The sequence below is a fragment of the Propithecus coquereli genome, unplaced genomic scaffold (assembly GCF_000956105.1).
Source record: "Propithecus coquereli isolate 6110/MARCELLA unplaced genomic scaffold, Pcoq_1.0 Scaffold240, whole genome shotgun sequence".
Classification (NCBI taxonomy): domain Eukaryota; kingdom Metazoa; phylum Chordata; class Mammalia; order Primates; family Indriidae; genus Propithecus; species Propithecus coquereli.
In genome coordinates, this window is record NW_012147953.1 from 644,419 (window position 1) to 664,489 (window position 20,071).

The 20,071-nt window shown below is 38.2% G+C and overlaps 1 protein-coding gene across 1 annotated transcript in view; it reads right to left on the reverse strand.

The window, feature by feature from the left end:
* The window catches only part of NAF1 (nuclear assembly factor 1 ribonucleoprotein), a 121,375-nt gene extending 117,792 nt beyond the window's left edge, over positions 1-3,583 (reverse strand). The window contains exons 1-2 of the mRNA XM_012646086.1: positions 3,085-3,583; positions 270-454 (exon numbers count right to left, since the gene is read on the reverse strand). Coding sequence (XP_012501540.1) covers positions 270-454; positions 3,085-3,446 — 547 coding nt within the window. The 5' untranslated portion in view covers positions 3,447-3,583. The remainder of the gene's footprint in view (positions 1-269; positions 455-3,084) is intronic.
* Between the last annotated feature and the right edge of the window lie 16,488 nt (positions 3,584-20,071).

Consider the following 20,071-nt stretch of genomic DNA (forward strand, 5'->3'; position numbering starts at 1 on the left):
AAATATCTTCTAGGGAAGCTAAGAAAATGGAAATTTCCAAACTGAGGTTGATACCCCAGCAAAAACAATTATCAAATGTCAGAGTCAGAAGTAACCTTAGAAATTATCCAGATCACTCCCCTTTTATATAACAACACCAAGGCATAGCAAAAGTATTCCTAGTAAGTTGAGAATGGGCTTCAAATTTTCAGATATGGGCCAAATGAGATCAATATTTGTACCATAATATATTTTAAAACATGCAAATTAAACTTAACAAATATAAGTACTTACGTTAAGAAGTAACTCATCTTTTGTTTTAAGAGGAAGACTCTTATTTTCTTTCTCCACTTGCAAATCATCTTCTCCATCTGACAGCACTGGAGGAAGTGATATACAAGAGGAAGATGATGAGGAAGATGATGACGAAGACGATGAGGAAGAGGATGAGCCTGAACTATCTGAATCTATTTCACTGTAGGGAAGAAAAAGTTAAAAACTTAGCCCAGAATTATAATGGTTTCAAAATAAGATTATTCCACTAGGAAATATCAACTTTACTACATGTTTACTATTGCTGTTCTAAATCAAAAGCTAGCATTTTGAAGCTGACTGTGGTACTGGGAAAGTAATCTCTAATCCACCAATGACATTTATAAAATTCCTGTTATAAGCCAGATCCTCTTAATACAATAGTCTCGTATATCATATGTCTGTCTGAGTATAACTAAGCATGTGATAAATCACTGACAAAAGAGAGCTCTGGGCATGGCACCTCTCTTAGTCACCAACAACCAAATCACTTAATTGCCAATAAAGCATTTCTCCTGTCTTCAGACAACTTGCTAACTCCTCAAAGTTACTAAGCATGTTGACCACTCTACTCTCTGAAAACTCCTTTCAACCTTGACTTTCACAGAAATTCCTGTTACCAGTAACCCTCAGTTCAGTTTAAGTTTTGTTTGCTGGCTCCTCCTTCCAAACCTTTTTATATGCTATTTTTGAAGGTTCCATCCTCAGTTACTTTCTCTCCTCTCTCTGTACTCTTTGTATGGATAACCTCATCCACTCCAATGATTTCAATCATTATCCATGTGCAGATAAACCCCTAAATCTTCAGCTTTGACATCTCTAAACTCCGCCCCTATCCCTGACTACATACTGGCCACTTTTGTATGAATGACCTACACACATCACACTGGCAACAAGTTAAAAACAAGAAGAAAAAAAGTGCATTCTCCTAACTGAATCTGCTTCTCTCCTTGAGTTTCTATTTTATTTCATTGTTTTGTTTTCAATCCAGTCACTATAGGTTGAAATCCTGGAATCATTTTGAGCTATTCTATTTTCACAATAATGATAAAATCCTATTTTCAGGTTGGTAAACATCAGTCCTATTCCACCTCTTCACCATATTTCCACTGCTACCTATTTCCACTATGACCCTATTTTAGGCCCTCATTTCTGAGAGGCTTTTCTGTAACAGTTACATAACTTTGATACCAATACTAGCCTCTCCTCACAACAATCACACATTCATTCCACTGCTATTAGTTTCATCTTCTCAGGACCTTCCATCCTAAATCAGTTCATGCTCTTCTTTTATACTTTTTTTAATTATGACTAGACATTAGATATAAGGGAATTATTAATTTTATGTGTGATAATTGTATTGTTTTAAGAGAAGGTTCTGTTGAGAATGCATGCTGAAATATTTAAAGTATTATATCATGATGTCTATAACTTTAAAATGGTTCAATTACATATATATGAAATCAATTGTTGTAAAATGTTAATAAGTGTTAAATCAAGGTGGTAGCTATATGGGTTTATACTAGTCTTTCTACTTTTTATATAGTACTTCCTCTGAAGCCACCCCCTATCCACCAAAAGTAGGTTTTATTTTCTTCCCTAGTTCCCACAGCACTTTTTTCAAACAGCCTACTAGAGTGGCTGGTATTACCTTGAAAATCATGTCTTCCCAGCTGGATTGTCAACAGCTTGAAACCAAAGACCACATATATGTATCGAAACATTGCCTAGCTAATACAGGCAAAAAGTTGTAACTCTTTTCACTTTTTCAAATATTTGGTACTTTCTGCCATCACCCACAGAGGTTCAGAAGTAGTGTCCTGACACTTAGTTGTCCACACTATTCTGACATGATATCCTGTCTGCTTTCAAAAACTGCCCCAAATCATCCACCACTTACTTCACTTTGCTAGTGAAATGAACTCTGAAATCCCACAAGATTATGCTGTAATTTCAATAATGCCAAGAAATCCAACCTTGTTTATAGTTGGCTCACTCCCATCCCCCAGTCTAATTCATACCTTCTCCCTCCCTCTCTACTCATCCTCTCCACTCCCACTCTGATGACTTCTCTGAAAAAACTCTCATCTCCTCCCACTGTTGTCTATCTTGTTCACCTGTTCGGTACTCCTCATAACACTCAAATATTTGGTAGACAATGTTCAGTGTGGCTTTGTAACATTTCACATGCTGTAGTCCTCTCCTGCCAGAGGTTTCAAATTTAAAAGACACAAAGGAAGAAAAGGCTCTCATAAAACATACGCAGAGTATAAATACTACTAAATAACACTGCTTAGCTAAGTTCATGAACACGTGTTTTCCACGTGTTTACAAATTAACATAGTTGTCAAGAACCAACTTTGAAACACATAAAATAATTCTTTTCCTGATCCTCAATTAAACTGCTTCAAAAAACAAGACCACACATTAAACTTAATGAAAGAAATTCAGACCTGACACAAAACTCAGTTATAACCACAAAGGTATATACCAACAGGAATAACGGAAATAATCTAAGATCCTCAGGTTTTCTATAGTATAACTAACAATGATACGATGCATACGTAGAACCTTTCAGAATACCAAATTTAGGAAAGCGGGAACTGGTAAGTAAGTTCATATTCACAAAGCGATCTGCGATGAAGGGCAGCAAGTAATGGGCGGTCCGAACTACACGTCAACACGCGTGCCATGACCATCAGCGACCTCCCCACCCTCCAGGACCCACGCGAGCAACCCTGGGCTCCTAGGCCCCGGTTCCCCCCGCTGCTCCGTGGCCCGTAGGCACCCGACCTGTCTGAGTCGGAATCCGAGTCCGAGGTCTCCAAGCAGTCCGGGGTAAGCGCCGGCTCTGCCGCGCCCGGGCCGGTGACGCAGTCCCCGCAAAGCGGCGGTTCTGTCTGCGGCTGCTGCGGCGCAGGGGTGCCGCCCGCCGTAGCACTCAGAGCAGGCTGCAGTGGCTGCTCCCCGGCAGGGTTAGCCTCCACAACCTGCCCAGTGTCCGGGGACCCTTCGCACAACTGTAGCGGTGGCCGGGGCCCAGGCGCAGGAGCAGAGCCCGGACATGGCACCGCTGGATCTTCGCCAACCCCAAGGCCGGTACCATTGAATTTCAGAGTTTCCAGCTGAGCGGCGGCGGCCTCCACTACCTCCATTGCGCCGCGCCAGAGACCGAGTCGGCCTCAGGGTCTAGGTCCTCGGACAAGCTTGGCTTTCTTGTCGAGGAATAAAACAACTTCAGCCGTTGCAGCGGCAAGCAGGCCTAACTTCCCGCGTTTCTCAGGTAACTACGCTAGGAGGGATCCGGAGACACGCCCCGCCGCTTACTCGGCGGCGCTTCCGGGAGAGCGTGTTACGTATGTGGCGCGACGGAGCGACGGCGCTCACCGGGGACTGGACGGACCTCTAGGACCTTTGGAAATCAGGACAGAGGAGCCCCTAAGGCCGTCGTTTCCCCTGCGTGGTCTCAACCGTGTCTCTATACGCAAGGCCAGAAGACCAGATTTCCTTATCGCTGCATCTAAGCCACTTCTGCTCGAAGCGCCGATGTGAAGCAGGGATTATAAAATAGGGGAGATGCCTGAAGAATGCGAGGTTCTGTACCTCAGAAACTTGAGCCAGGAAGTTTTGAAAAGACACTTCTAGTAACTTCATTAAAGTTAAATGAAGTTAGATTTATCGATCTATAGATAGATAGAAAGCACATTGACCATTCCTTTCAAAAAAAATAACTGCAACTATTCCATTTTTCTTGCCCTAAAGTACTCCCAAAATAGAGTAGTAACGGTGGATGGAATTTTGCTGCTTGTTGATGTTATGATAATGTCTGTAGCCTAGTTGACACTGCGTTATAGAAAGGGTGAGTGAGACTAAAATGTACTAATTTAACCTGAGAAACCATTAGTCTGAATTTTAAGGAGGACAAGAAAAAAGTTCTTGGGCCAGAGGAAGATATCAGGATTATCTGGTTTCCTATTAGATCTTCAATTTGATAATCATGGGTACCATTTATTAAGCACGTGTATGTTCCAAAGACTGTTAAATATTTCATAAATTACTCACTGGGAAGTTATTGTGTACCATACACAGTAGTAGACCTTCATAGAAATTCAAGGCAAGTGTAATACATTGTCTCTGATTTTTTAGGGAGCTTACAATCTAGTTGAAGTAAAAAAAGGCCAATGCCCAGGAGATAACTAGAAAGATATTTGAAATATGGAGTAGAAAATCCAAGTGCAGCAGCAAAGATAAGTTAATTAGGACTGGTGGGCTATATCATGGAAATCCTCAAAATGAAGCAGGAATTTAAACAAGATATTACTAATTCAGTGATTAAGTAGAGCTCAGAGTTTCCAGCTAAACAGACCTGTGTTCAAATGACAGCTATACCATTTCATTGTTGGTATAACCATGACCTTGAGCAGGTAACCTAACATACCTAAATCTCAATTTCCTTATCTGTAAAATAAAGATAAAAATACTATCTCATTTAGTTTATGTGAGCATTAAGTAAGGTTTTATACAGAAGAATGGCATGTCATACAGTGTGCAAAAATACTTTAAAAATGGAACAATGGGTGAATTCATGAATAAAATGGTATTTCATTGACAATGATCTTGCAGAAATATGCAGTATGGATTTGAGGAGGGAAGAAATTTGAGCCAGAATGACCCTCTAGCCAGCCAAAAGTTTGTTGCATTTTTCCAGGAATTAGGTGACAAAGGTCTGAACCAGGACTAGAATCAATGAAAGAGAGTAAAGGAAATCCCCAGAATCAGGAGATAAAGTACTCTGAATTTCTGACCAAGAAAACTAAAAAGTTGGTATTAGTAATAAAAATGGAGAAGATAGAAAGAGATAATAAGTATGTCAAGTTGAATTTAAAGAAAACCTAGATAGTCAATTGAAAATGCCAATAGGCATTTGAAGATAAGAGGCTGAAATTCCACAGAAAAGTTAAGACCAGAGCATGAATTTAGGGATAATCCAAATTTCTATTCATTCATTCAGTAATCATTTACATAATATTACTATGCACTATGCACTGCAATATGAACCATGCATACAGGAAAATAAATAAAACACAGTCCCTGCCCTTAAGGAGTGAACACTTTAGTAGAAAAGATGAGCTGGAACACAAATGATATGTATTATAGTAAAGAAATGTACTATAGTAGAAGCATGTACTATAGTTGAGGAAAGTAGAAATGTAATAACTAAAGAGAGAGACAGTACTAGCAAAGTTAAGGAGGTGTAGTATACCATGAGACATATCGTGGCCATAAGATTAGTGATCGCCATAAGGCCCACTCAAGCCTCTGAAAGGACTGATACATGTCACTTAGCAACATAATACAATCTGGCCCTGGAGATTTTCGACCCTGTCCCAGGGACTTCCAGGAGATAAGGCCACTTCAGCACAGATGCAACTTTCATGAACCTTTATAACAAAGCTTACCCTTACACAAATAGCTTAAAACTCCCTTTATGAAAGGACACCTGGTAACTAATACTGAACTAATAAAGGTATAATAAAGGGGGAAGGATCCCCCAACTCTGACAGCGGTCTTTGGATGGAGACTCTCCCAGTTAGTCGGTCATCTGACTTCCTGACTGTATCTGGCCCATGCCAGCAGCTTCCTCCCAATATGTGTCTTATAAGATCTCTGCCAGAATAAACTATTTGAGCATCAGAAGGTGTCTAAGATTCATCTTTGACTTGATTGGAACCAAAGGGAATTAGTCATCCCTAGAAAAGCTAGTTAAACAGTACCACCCAAATCCCCAAACATGACAGAAGGCTTTGCAGTGAGTGTGACATTTGAACTGGACCTTTAAAGAGAGCCATGAATTTGTTAATCTGAGGAAACAGGAGAACTTCACAAGGGAGAATAAACAAGATCATGTAATTTCCTGCTTAAACCCAAAATATTTATAAGTATACTTAGAATAAAATCCAGATTCCCTGCTTTGGTTTTCAAAGCTCTACCTGGTCTGGCTGCTACTTACCTCTCCAGTTTCAGTCTCTGCCATTTTCCTCACCCTTGTGCCACATGATCACTGGTCTTCTTGATCTTCCTTCAACTCACCAGGTTTATTCTTCACTGTTTCAGGATAGGGATAGCTGTACCTATGCCTAGCTTTGAAGTAGGTCACTATTTCACAATTGGTACTTTTCCTAAGTGCTTGAATGTTTCAAAATGTCCTGAATCTACCCACTTTCAAAGCTGCCTCAGTACCTCATTATTTCTAACAGCTGCTTAACTTAGGCTAAAGTCTTTAGCCTAAGGCTAAATCTAAAAACATTTCTTGAAAGACTGAATAGCTTATAAAATCACTATTAAAATTAAGTGACAATTTTCCTTGAACTAAATTATGAGCTAAAAGCCATATTACATTTCAAAGTGAATATGTAAAACCTAAAAATATCCTTTAAAGTACAAAAATAAAGGTTATGAGAAGAAAACAAACAATTTTGCAAGTTCACTATTCTATTTATATATAGTAAAATTTGTGAAATTTTACAAAAAAAGAAAAATAATACTGCTACCTAACTCTTAAAGCCATTTTACAGTTTTGTAGTGCCTTGCTACTCAAATTGTGGTGGTGGATGAGCAGCTTCACCATCGCACAGGACCTTGTTAAAAATTCAGAATCTCAGGGCCTACCCCAGACTTTCTGAATCACAATCTTCATTTCATCAAGATTCCCCACATGATTTGCATGGCGTGTAAGGGAAAATGCATTTGTATAGTGTGAACTAAAATAAAATTTTAAGGCTCACCCCCCCGACCGGCTGACTAAACGGACCCTCTCGTGGCCAAAGGAATATCCTAAAACTAAATTGCTGCCAGGAGGAAGGAGGTCAGACATGCCTTATCATGCCCCCCTCCCTTCTTGGTGACATCCTTCACCATTAACAGGCCTAAGAATATGCAAGACAAACCTGCAGGTCCTCAATTTACACAACAAATCAATGTCCAGTGGCTTATCTCTGATAAACAGCTCCTTATGTTGAAACATTCCAAGCCTTTAGACAAAGCTTCATGTCTTTAACCAATTACAGGCCAAAGAATCTTTTAACCCACCTACAACCTATAAGCCCCCGCTTCGAGATGGCCCACCTTTTCGGGCCAAACCAATGTATGCCTCCTACGTATTGATTTATGACTTTACCTGTAACCCCTGTCTCCCTAAAATGTATAAAACCAACTGTAACCCAAGCTCTGCGAGTCCACTGCTCAAGACCTCTTGGGCATGGCTCTGGGTCATGGTCCTCAAATTGGGCTCAGAGTAAATTTCTTTAAAACTATTTTACAGAGTTTGGTCTTTTTTTCCGTTGACAATAGGCAACAGGTTTGTTAGGCCAAACTAAGATGAATGCCGCAGTGTTATTTCTGTCCCGCTCCCCTCCAATCCCTGTCTAGCTGGCCTTCCAGGGAGGCATGAGTCAGCATACTTATGTAACCAAGGTGTTATCTCCTGTGTGAACCCATGTGATCATGCTTTCCCATGGCATGTTGCCACTATTGTTCAGAGCCATACGTAAGCCCTCGCCAGGTTCTCGGCCATGCTTTTCGCCACTGCAGTATCCCCCACTCCCACAATAAAGAGCATGTCTCACTTACTTGCTGCCACTCACCTTTTCTTCCGTTTCCAAAGCCTGCGCCAGAGCGCACGCTAGGCACAGAGCTTCCTCCTCACAATGCACATTAAAGTTTAAGAAACTGCCTTAGTGGCTATGTGAGCATGGGAAACATTGTGGGCTAGAATAGTGCTTGAAAGGAAAATGAATCAATACCTTTTGTAAAAGAATAGTGGAAGTTCTGAATCACTGAGTCTATGCTGAATAGACTGCTTACCTCCTTGTCTGCTGATACCTGTATGTGGATGCCCCACAAGGACTTCAGGTTCCCATGTCTACAACTGATTTCAGCATCTTTTCCCTCATAACTCTTTTCCTTTATTCCCTATTGTGGTAATGACACCATCATCTACCCAGTTGCTCACTGTATACAAATCCCAGCCTCACCAATTTACGGAGTGACTTAATCCAAGTAACTTGGTTTTCTCTGTCTGATATTCATTCATTCAATAAATAAATAGTCACCAGGCACAAACTTTGTGTCAGGCACTGTCCTAGGTATTAGGAATAAAGTGATAAAACAGAAAAGGCCCTTCAGCTCATGGAACACACAAAATAAAATTTCAGTTTTAAACAAGAATGGTCACCACAGCTGAGCTCAGTAGACTGTAGAGAATGCATCAGTGCCAATCAACGTGAAGGGTAGGAAATGAGGAAATTGGCATTGCTGATCCCCTACACATCTTGGGTTTCAAGTAAGATTTCATTTAAAGAAAGAATTTAGTGGGGGGAAAAATGAACACTAATAAGTCGAAACCTGAGGCCTTTTCTAGAAATGTCATTTCATATAGTCTCTGGCTTTGGTTTCCAAAATTTTTGAATTTAGGAATATTGATAGTTGTCACAGATTGATTCTAGTTTATTTGAATGTTTAAAAAGACATGAATAGACCGATGTACAGTTCAGTTAGAAGCTTGCAATGCCCTTGTTAGATGGAAATGAGATTTTCTAATATGTGTCACATGGTGACTAGAAGCAGCTTCTATGACTGTTTAGGTGAGGTGCTATTCCTATTTTTATATAATGCAGCACTAGCCTGACTCAAGGTCTGATTTTTGCATTGTAGGCTAATGTAGTAGGAAAAAGAGAGAGTGTAAGTGCTATTTTGGGGCAAAATTACCTGACATTTTACTGGACTAGTTTGAGAGTATGGACAGAGAGGATAGAAAAAAAAAATAAAATATATATATACACACACACACACAGACACACACCAAAAGCCAACTGTTAGAGACTTACAACTATACATGTTTCAATCAAGAAATGAAAGTTTCCACTCCACGATGACTGAAGAGTATGAAAGTTACACCTCCCGCTGTCTAGTCTTCGCTCACACTCAGATAGTAAAGAGAGTGACTTATCTGATTGGTGAACTTGAGAAAAAAGAACTTGATCATAGTTGGCCCAGTACCTTTGGGTGCTCTTTAAGCTCTGCCTATCAGCAGACGGTACATTCTGAGCTATTTTTCATTGTACAATAATAATAATAAGTGCAAACACATAAATAGAATTTACCATATGCCAGGCACTGTCCTGAGCTCTACATAAATGAATTTACTTCTCTCCACAGAACTTTTAAGTTGATACATTATTATTCCCATTTTACAGATAAGGGAACCGTGGCTCCAAGAGGTTTAGTGAGTTGCCCAAGATCACATTGTTGGTAAATGTTTCTGTATGTTCCTCTAGAGAAGGCCTGAAGATTCTAGCTAATACAGTGACTAGGTGGACAAGTCTGTCTACTCTTAAAAGTCTCTTTTGCTCTAATCTAAAACTATGTTCTCTAATCAGTTTTATCAGTAATTAAGTTAATATTGTTTTTCCATCTATCTTTTGAGTCTTATTTCTAAATTGCTCTCTTATACTCAGAGGGAGAAGAAAGGATGTTATTTATCGACCCAAAAGTCTAGCAGTTAGAGGCCAGTGTTCAGGAAGAGCAACATACATAGAAAATAAGTCTTCAGTGCTGAGTGCCAACACCTCACCCCTCCATAAACAGATGACCCCCACAAATGTTGCATTCTCCAAAGAGAATATTCCAAACAAATTATGTCCTATTGAGATCTCTGCAGCGATGGAAATGTTCTATATTTGTGCTGGTTAGTGCAGTAGCCACTAACTAGCCACATTTAGCTACTAAGCAGTGGAAATGTGTCTAAGGCAACTGAGAAACTAAATTTTAATTTTACTAAATGTGAATTAATCTAAATTTGAATGTTCCTTCAGAAGAAGCCTCAAAATTCCTGCTAATACAGTGACTGGATGGATATGTCTCTCTAGACCCAAAAGTTCATTTTGCTGCAGCAACTACTATATTAGACAGTGCTGTTTCATACCTTCATCATTCTTCTCAAACTCCTTTTTATAATCCTTTTACTCACATAAAATACACATTAGATTATGAACTCCCTCACCTTTCTGCCTATAGATTTTTTTTTTTTTTTTTTGAGACAGAGTCTCACTCTTTTGCCCGGGCTAGAGTGAGTGCCGTGGCGTCAGCCTAGCTCACAGCAACCTCAAACTCCTGGGCTCAAGTGATCCTTCTGCCTCAGCCTCCCGAGTAGCTGGGACTACAGGCATGCGCCACCATGCCCAGCTAATTTTTTCTATATATTTTTAGTTGTCCAGATAATTTCTTTCTATTTTTTTAGTAGAGACGGGGTCTCACTCTTGCTCAGGCTGGTCTCGAACTCCTGAGCTCAAACAATCCGCCCACCTCAGCCTCCCAGAGAGCTAGGATTACAGGCGTGAGCCACCACGCCTGGCCCTGCCTATAGATTTTTAAACCTCATCCATATCTATTTTTACTACTAGCTCTTTGATCTGAAAAAGCAAGGGGTCCCTCCTACTCTAAATCTAATTCTACAGCTGTGCTATGGATTTCATTTGTCCCTGCCTCCTCAGAGTCCTTTCTCATATATTTTTTCTCTCTCTCAACTCCATGTTAGAAATGATTTTAACCAAAAAATAGAATCAGGGAAATGTTGGGCTAATCTACCTTCTTTTGGGCCAGAAATTTTGTGATTCTACATTCAACATACTCTTCTCAAATATGTCAAAATATACAGGATATAATTTTCTAATACTTGAGGGCTCTTGAAAGTCGAAACCATAAACTTTTATCTTAAAATGCACTAAGGACTCCGTGTACATTACCGTTGACCCAAAAAATGATGATCTATCTATTGCATTAGATCATCCTCTGCTCCAACCACTAGAACTCTATTTTTATGGCAGATATTTTAAAGAGACCCTAACTACATTGTGTCTGACTAAAAATACCAGTTGGTGTTAGTCTTTCAGGGACTCTTCAAAGCTCTCTTAGGGAAAATATACATTCCCACTGTCCACTGTTACTTGAACAAAACCAGGTAGATCATATAAATCAAATCCTTGAAGAATATCTTCAGAAAAACAAATTCTCTAGGCAGGATCATAGAGATACCTCTTTCCCTGGGGCCAGTATTTATATATAACTGAAACCTAAGGACTTGGTTGTAACAGGATATTAAATCAATGAAGCATGAGAATTCATGAAGTACTGCACTGGAGGAAGTTTTAGACCATATGCAGAATTTTAAAGAAAATAGCTGAAACTCATTTGTAAAGACCTCAAACTCCTTCACTCACATCAGGGTTGTGGAAAAGTAGAAGATGGAGGGTCAGAGGATTTTATGAAGAAGGTTTTTAGGAGAGAAAGTTGGTGGACTGCTGAGATTCCTATTCCCTGCCTCAATCCCCCTTACCTCTTCTCTCTGCCATCTCCCCTCAGCTCAGGAAGGACTGAAAAACCTAGAATGGTAATAAGCTGGAAAAGAAGGAGAGACAGCAGGAAAGGGTAAAAGGGAAAAGGAAGACCACATTCCTCTTACCTCAATCAGAAGCCAGCTCAAAGAAGGCTTCAGCTGGGAGGTGATGAGAAGAGTTTCTGTTGAAATCAAATTCAGAGCTTCAACTATTTTCTAGGATATATTGCATTTCTGGCTTGAGACTGTGTTTGCCACTTTAAAAGATCAGGTAACTTTTTCTTATCAAAGAGTGACCAGACAGATGATGTCATGGGAGCTGGGTTTCATCCAAACACTATCAGATGTTTCTGTTAAGGCAAGTGTTCTTCATAGTTTTCTGTGGACAGTCCTGTGGTCTACAGTTACTATATTATGTCTGTGGTCCCAGGGTAATTGTGTATAGCACTGCCTTTCATAGTTAAGAGTGTCCCATGTTGGACAATAAATTTTGTGGTCAGTCTGTCTATGGTTTTATGTCTTATGGAAGCAGGTCAATTTGCAAAATGGCCAATTCATCAGAAACCAAATGGCCAAATCAGAATTTATCTTTTGCTTTTAACATTTGACTGATTTTCATTTTATTTTCACAACAGCCATAAAATATATCACACTTCCAAAAAGAAAATAAAAAAGAGAACGACTAGAAGTTAGAGGGATTGGGTTTTTACAGACAAGAGGAGGATTACTCCCACCGAGCAGATTTAATGGAACAGCGCAAGGCCAAAGAAAGCTGTTTTTTAGATTACATGGCATGAATCCTCCATACTCAAAGCACCAGTTCTATAGTCATAATCCCCAGACTTTCCCAGCCATCTGCCTGCCGAGACCTGGAAGAGCTCCCCGCTGCAGCATACTCTTTTATCGGCAAGGCCAAGCACCCCAGAAAGCCTCACAGAAAAACATGCTTCTCTGACAGCAGAAGGTAATTCAAACAAAGGCACAAACTCCTGCACAGGAGAAGACCAGGTTCTTGACACACACCAGAGATATGGTATTATTAAGCTCATCACATTCTTGTCTAAAATCTTCTACTTTGTATATTAATCTTGTTTTTCTTCCCTCTTTATTATACATAACTGTTCTGGACACTGACTCATCCGTCTGTCTCAAAAGTTCTGTCCCAAACCCGTCGCATCACTCAGCTCCAGCGCCTGGCGTAGGCGTCTGAGGAGCACTTCCAGACCGCCGTCTCTCCAAGCTCACTCCTGACCAGACGTTCAGTGCAGGGAGCAGGGGAGAAGGGTGAGGGAACGTGTCCTTCCCAGCCAGCCAGGCTCCGGTAGGCTCTGGATTCTAGGTCAAAAGGGATCTCTGAGACATGTTAAACTGCTAGATCCAAAACATTTCACAGCTACCCTTGTAGCTGTTTAACTTGTTTAACTCATTATTCTTCTGGTAACCTCTTTGTAATTTTTTTCCAATACTATCTCATTAGACTTTGCATTCATTATTATACGTATGTTTACACTTTAGGCCTTATTAAATGTTGTCTTTTCATCCCTCCTACACATCTCAGAACTACTTTAACTAATGCTGCTTCAGAATGTCTACTTACTCTCAAATAACCTGTACCCCAGGGGCGATGGCAGCACTGCCACCCACTTACCTGTGCTCAAGGGCAGGACCTGAGCGAGTGGGCCAGGCATAAGAGCAGATGGCTGCAAGAAACTGCAAGCAGTTTTGGAACTGCTGTAACTCAGGGTGGATGCAAAGGTAACGCACTCAATACATTTCCTTCAATTTTATTTTTGTTTATTTTCAGTTCTATCTGAAGCCAGGGTTTATATTCCCCGTTTCCTAAATTTTAGTTTACAGGCCAATTTTGACTATGTCTTTCTATTTGTTCCCTATAATTCAATCTTGAAGTTACTAAAATTGATTTTACTTTTCCAAGAAAAAGATTTTCTTTTTAATAAAGCAATAAGAAAGTCAAACAGAGACCAATCAATAGTGGAGCAGTTTCATGAAATACCCCAATAGAGTGTAGCAGCTGTCATCATTTCCAATTTGAGAAAGAAGCAACAAAAACAGATGTTTTGTGATTTGTTTGTTGGCTAGATCAGAGAAAATTATATCCACATTGCTTTGTTTGAGATTTACTGATGATTTAGGGAAAGCTCTTACGGGAAATAGATTATTTTCCTCTAGATTTTAAATTCAAATACGTCAAGGTCATGTGTAGTGCAAGTCTCTGGATTAAATGATGATGGCAATCAGTGGATTATTTCCTGAATATATCATTGGAAAGGTAATACTTTAACGATAGAGTGAGGAAGAGGTCCTTTGGCCTAATTGGCCCTGAAGTTTTTTGATCAAAGACAATCTGGAGTTCTGATGGAATGAATTAAGAGCATTTCAGTATTTTTCAGGGATCACATGATTTACATACTTCCCAGCACTCCTGAAGCATGCCTGAAGGTAAAAGCAGTGACCCTGCTCCTCTCTGTGTGTTTGTCACCTCTCACCTGAGAAGTGTCAATTTTAAGAAATATTTGTGAGTTTATTTGTTTATTGCAAGCAGCATGATTCAGCTATGTCCCAGCTTCTTCATGAGGTGATGAGTTTAAAACCATACTAGAATATTTCAAGCAGAGGATGAGAGAATATTGAAGAAAGTCATATATCAGGCTAGAAGGTGGATTGATGACTTCTAGAGCAGTGATCTTCAAATTTTTTTTTTTTTTTGATGTGTGTGAATCTCATTAGAAAATGATTTGGAAGCATGCACCCCCAGAATATGCAAATTCATTTACTTATTAATAATATGGATATACTACCTTACTACTATATTAGATGCGTTAAAGTTCACAACAAAAATAAAAATTAGAACGTGGTGAATTTCAGATGAACCTTTAGAAAACAATAAAACATACTCTTAACATAATTCAAACTTTAAAACAATGCACACTTTTAAATTAATGGTCCAAAAAATAGTTTCCTCTTATTAAATACAAATCAGGCTTTGTTTTAAAATTTTTAGTGAATTTGATAAATATTTTCCAAACATAGTTCAAGAAAAATAATTATTTTCATAGAAATTACTGCTAATGAACTCTGTCCTGAGATCTAAGTAACTGGATATATTTTACAATTTTTTTTGGTAGAAGACTTTTTTCTAATTTTTTTTTAAATTGGCAAATAAAAATTGTATATATTTATTGTATAGAACATGATGTTTTCAAGTATGTATATATTGTGGAATGGCTAAATCAAGCTAATTAACATAAAACATATCAGTTTTAATAATTTAGCAAGAAAAATGCTATTGGATGTGCTTTGTTATTTTGAAAATATTATATTACCACTATTTGATGCAGTAAATTAAAGGTAAGGCTCTAAATTAAGGTTTTTAATCTTATTATTATGGAAAACATTAATCAAAAAGTAGAGAAAATGCTAGAATAAGCCCCTCTGTACTCTTCATCCACTTCAATCACTATTAGTTAACAGTAATCTTGGTTTTTCTATACCCTCACATTCCTTCTGAACACTTTCTGGATTATTTGAAACAAATTCCATATATCATATAATTTCATCTAAAAATAATTCAATATATTTTTTAAAGATACCTATTTCTTAAATAAACCATGAAAGTATTAACACAGAAAAAAATTAACAAAAATTTCTTAATATTGTTACATATTCAGGCACTATTCACATTTCTCTGTTATACTTTTTCAGCCAATTAAGCTTATTTTAATGCTTGAATTTAATGACTACAATAGCTGAAAAAGAGACTCCACAAAAGTCTAATATAAACAATTTATATAATACATTTAGAATAAGTTAAATTATGAATGATCGTGGATATAAATGCATATTTCGAGGAGTCTCCTTGATAATTTTGAACATTTTTGCCCAATTTCACAAAATCTAATTAGACTGCCATTATTTTCACCTTGTAGTACAGTTGACAAAAGAAACAGAGATGTTCAGCTCAGCTGTGTTCTTGTTTGTCTGTTTACTAGTGTCACTATCAAACCCTGGTTTCTTTGGAATAATCTTTTAAGCTTCTTGTGTGTATTGTGAGAGCGACTTTAGTTAAAAACAGGTTATATGTGCCACAAATCCACTTAGGGCACAGTTAAACTTTAGTGTGTTGCGCTTTAGTGTGTTGCACTTAAACTTTAGTGTGTGCCCTCTGTGTTGTGGAACTATCATTCTTTTCCCAGACTACCTCTCTTACTATAGGGAATCCTTGACTAACCTGAAAATAGAATTCCCCAGGGTAAACTCTTATATTTAATGTTGGGAAGGCTTTTTTCTCCCATAAAAACTCTTCTAATTAAAAATAAACATAAATGTAAGTTTTAATATTTTCTTCCTACTCAATGGATTGTCACTAAGTGGATGTATTCCTTTGGGTGAACATACCCAAAGTGTTAGTGTTTTCTGAGCTTTCTGGATCTATAATTTTCTCTGTCAGTACTTCTGGAAAGTTCTTGGCCATTATTACTTCAGCTATTTCTTCTTCTCCATTCTCTCTTTCTTCTCCCATATGGTTTTCCAATTACACATATGTTACATGTTTTGAAATTGTCCCATAGTTCTTGAATGTTCTATTCTGGGTTTTCGTGTGGTTTTTTGTTTTTTTTTTCATTCTTTCTCGTCTGCATTTCATTTCGGGAATTTTCTATCAATCTCTCTTCAAGTTTATTGGTCTTCTCATGTCCAGCCTACTGATAAACCCATCAAAGGCATTTTTCATTTCTGTTAGTGTTTTTGATTTCTAGCATATTTTTTTGATTTTTTCCTTTGAATTCCCATCTCTCTTCTTATATTACCTATCTCTTCTTGCATACTTTCTACTTTTACCATTACGCATTTAACATACTAATCATAGTATTTTAAATTCCCTATTTCATAATTTCAACATTTTTGTCATATCTAAATCCAATTCTGATTTGTCTTTTCATACTGTTTTTTTCTTGCTTTTTGGCATCTCTTGTGATTTTTTTTGTTAAAAGGCAGATGTCACCAGAAAATAATCAAAAGGGTCAGAATGTAGTTTAAAGATAGTTTATTCAAACACGAAGATTGAGGATGAGTCAATTGGAAAGCACAGATCCCAAAGAATAGAAGTCAGTGTTCCAAAGTATAGAAGTTTGGAATTGCTTATATAGACAAAGCTTTGTGAAGTTTAACAGAATTTCAGCATCTTTCTCTGTAAGGCTTAATACAGAGTTACAATGATCGGATTAGTTGAGATGGTCTTTTTCTTTTGGAAAAAGGTATTTTTAACATTCCACACTGAAGATGTAACTGTCATGGGCTCTTGGGCACTGTCTGGTCTGAGTTAGGTACAGTACAATAAAAGAGGTAGTTAATCTATAACAAAGATCAGTGATTAGAAGAGGGTGGGTCTAGTCTTTGGTCTCTTCTCATCATTCACAGAACAAGCAAATGAGGAACAGATCTACAATCTAAAAAGCAGAGGTTGCAAACATGCTGTAGGACTCAGTCTGCAGGACTTAACTTTCCCCTTGGCATAATAAATTTATAGGGTCCTGAAATTTTACTTTGTTTTACATAGAAATGATATGTCAGGTATAAGATAGGTAAATGGGTCTTTAATGTGAAGTCATATGTTAATTTGGCTAGAAATTTGGCTGTGTTTAATGTCTTCTGTAGCTGTAAGTGCCAGAGGCTTCACATTCCTCTACTGTCCTCTTTTTTGTTCCCCGTTGGCTTTGAGCTTCCCTAAGTACTACTCGTTAGGAACAATCTGTGTCTTGCAACTTTTTCGGCAGTAACTTACCGTTACTATAGGGGTGCACTGTTGGTATGTGGTGAGTGTGGCAGAGGGGTAGCATACTGTAATTTAATGAATGAATCTCAATCTTTTAGTGGACATGTGTTTTGGGGCTGTTACCTTCCCAAGTGTTTCTTAGCTTTCCCCTTCCTTATCTGAGACAGAAAGTCTAGAATGAATTAGAGTAAATTGTCCTACCCCTTCCTGGTATAAAGCTCTGCTAAAGTTTTTCAGCCTAGGGGTTTTTGTTATGGAGAAGGCTGTGGGCATTTGTCATGATTATTACTCTGCTCCTCCCCCTGCCAAAGTCACAAGGGAATCTTTCTCAACTGTTGGTCATGAGAACCAGTTTTGGAAATAATCTCAAGGATTATCTCTTAAAATATTACTTCTGTACCACAGCCCCTTGCCTCTATTTCCAGGACTCCAATTTCACATGTGATAGATCATTTTACTATGTTACATGTGTTTCTCATGCTCTTTCATGAATTTTCTATTTTTTTCTCTCATAGTTTAGACATTTTTTGACCTATATTCTAATGTGTTCTCTTTTCAGCTGTACTTAACCTGTTGTTAAACTCATCCATTGAGTTCTTTGTCTTGGTTATTGCATTTTTCAGTTCCAAATTTCCATTTTATTCTCCTTTGTAGTTTACAGCTCTCTGCCAGAATGACCACATTTTCTTTTAACTCTTTAAACATGTTAATTACAATTATTTCAAAATTCATGTCCAATAATTACATAATCTGGATCTCTCGATTATTTTTCTCTCAGTATTGTGCCTGGGGATTTTTCTTTTAATGTCAGAAACTATATATGAAAAGTTATAGATGACTTGAATCTCTAGATGATATTTTCACACAGGGAGATTGTATAATACTTTTGCTTTTTTTACTAAAGTGCTAGGAATCCCAGTTCATCTCAACCTGGTCAGCAATTGAGATGATTCTAATTTGAGTGTTATTTCTGGTCCATCCTTAATTCCCAAGATGGGGCCCGTCAGGGACTTAACATAAAACTGGCAGTGTTTACTGGGTTCACCCCTTCTTTGCAGTCCCCCAAGCCCATTTTTGTTGTTACTGGAACTTCATGAGTCTACAAAGTCTCCACTTAGCTTTACCCTCAGTAGTTACTTTGGGTTTTTTTGTTTGTTTGTTGGTTTTTTTTTGAGACAGAGTCTCGCTTTTGTTGCCCAGGCTAGAGTGAGTGCCATGGCGTCAGCCTGGCTCACAGCAACCTCAAACGCCTGGGCTCAAGCGATCCTCCTGCCTCAGACTCCCGAGTAGCTTGGACTACAGGCATGTGCCACCATGCCCGGCTAATTTTTTCTATATTTTTAGTTGTCTGATTAATTTCTTTCTATTTTTAGTAGAGACGGGGTCTCGCTCTTGCTCAGGCTGGTTTCGAACTCCTGAGCTCAAACAATCCGCCCGCCTCGGCCTCCCAGAGAGCTAGGATTACAGGCGTGAGCCACCGCACCGGGCCTCAGTAGTTACTTTGGAATTGGCAGATCCTGGGTTCACCTCTCTGAACTTCCATCCTCTCTGGAATCTTGGTCTCACAAAGCTGCTGTTTGGAAGCTTTCCTTTGGCTTCAAATAGATGTTATTTTATTTTATTTTTGTCTAGGACTTCTAGTTCTAAGTTAGGATTAGAATTATGGAAAATACTTTTTTTTTAATAAGACCATAGAGAGTAATAACATTTGTTTTGTCTCTGTATCTTAGTGATCTGAAATTTCAGTCCCATAGCAATTAAGTAGCAAATAAGGTCTGGCCCAGAAATAGGATACATGCCTATTTTTTGGCAGTATACTAGAGGTCTAAATTAGCTAATTTTAATAATATATTCTTTAAATTTTCACCAGAAATCTCTAGTTGGTGTTATATGTACTAAGTTTCTTTTTGTAATTGTCCTTGTAAACACCAGTTCTAGCTAAGGAAGCAAAATTTTGCGACATGTAACTGCAAAGGACCCTGTGAAGTTAGCTATAGCTCTGAGAATTCTTTGGTCAAGCAAGATCTGTAGGTGACAGTTTTCTCTTTAATACTCTACAGCTAGTTTATTCATTTTCATGATTATAGAAACTTTGGCAATAACCTTAATAATTTTACTTATTTTAGATGTCATCCCCGGGGAAAATGAGCAAGCTTTCCAAAGTTGCTTTAAACAGATTCTGAACTCCTACAAAGAATGTCTCCTCACCTTACTTAGTGCCTTTTATATTCCCTGGATGATGTAAATAAATGCTTAGTAAGTACCTGGTGTATGCATGAGTGAATGAATGAATGAAAACAAAAGGCATTCTTCAGATTTTCAGTGTTCTTCTGAAAAATGAAACCTCAAACTGATCACAGTATTCCATCTGTGCTCTTATCATCATCAAGTGGGCAAAGGAATTACCTCTGAAATTCTTGGAAATTTGTAATCAGAGGAAAATATTAAAAAAGAATAGTATTGAGAATGTAAGTAATACAATAACTTAGGTTAAAGAGAGCAGACTGCCTGTGGTTCAAGCAGTTATTTGCTTTCAGGGCTTAAAATAATTTCCAGAGGTTTGTATAGCTTAAATCTGTGCCAGATTAAGTTTTCAT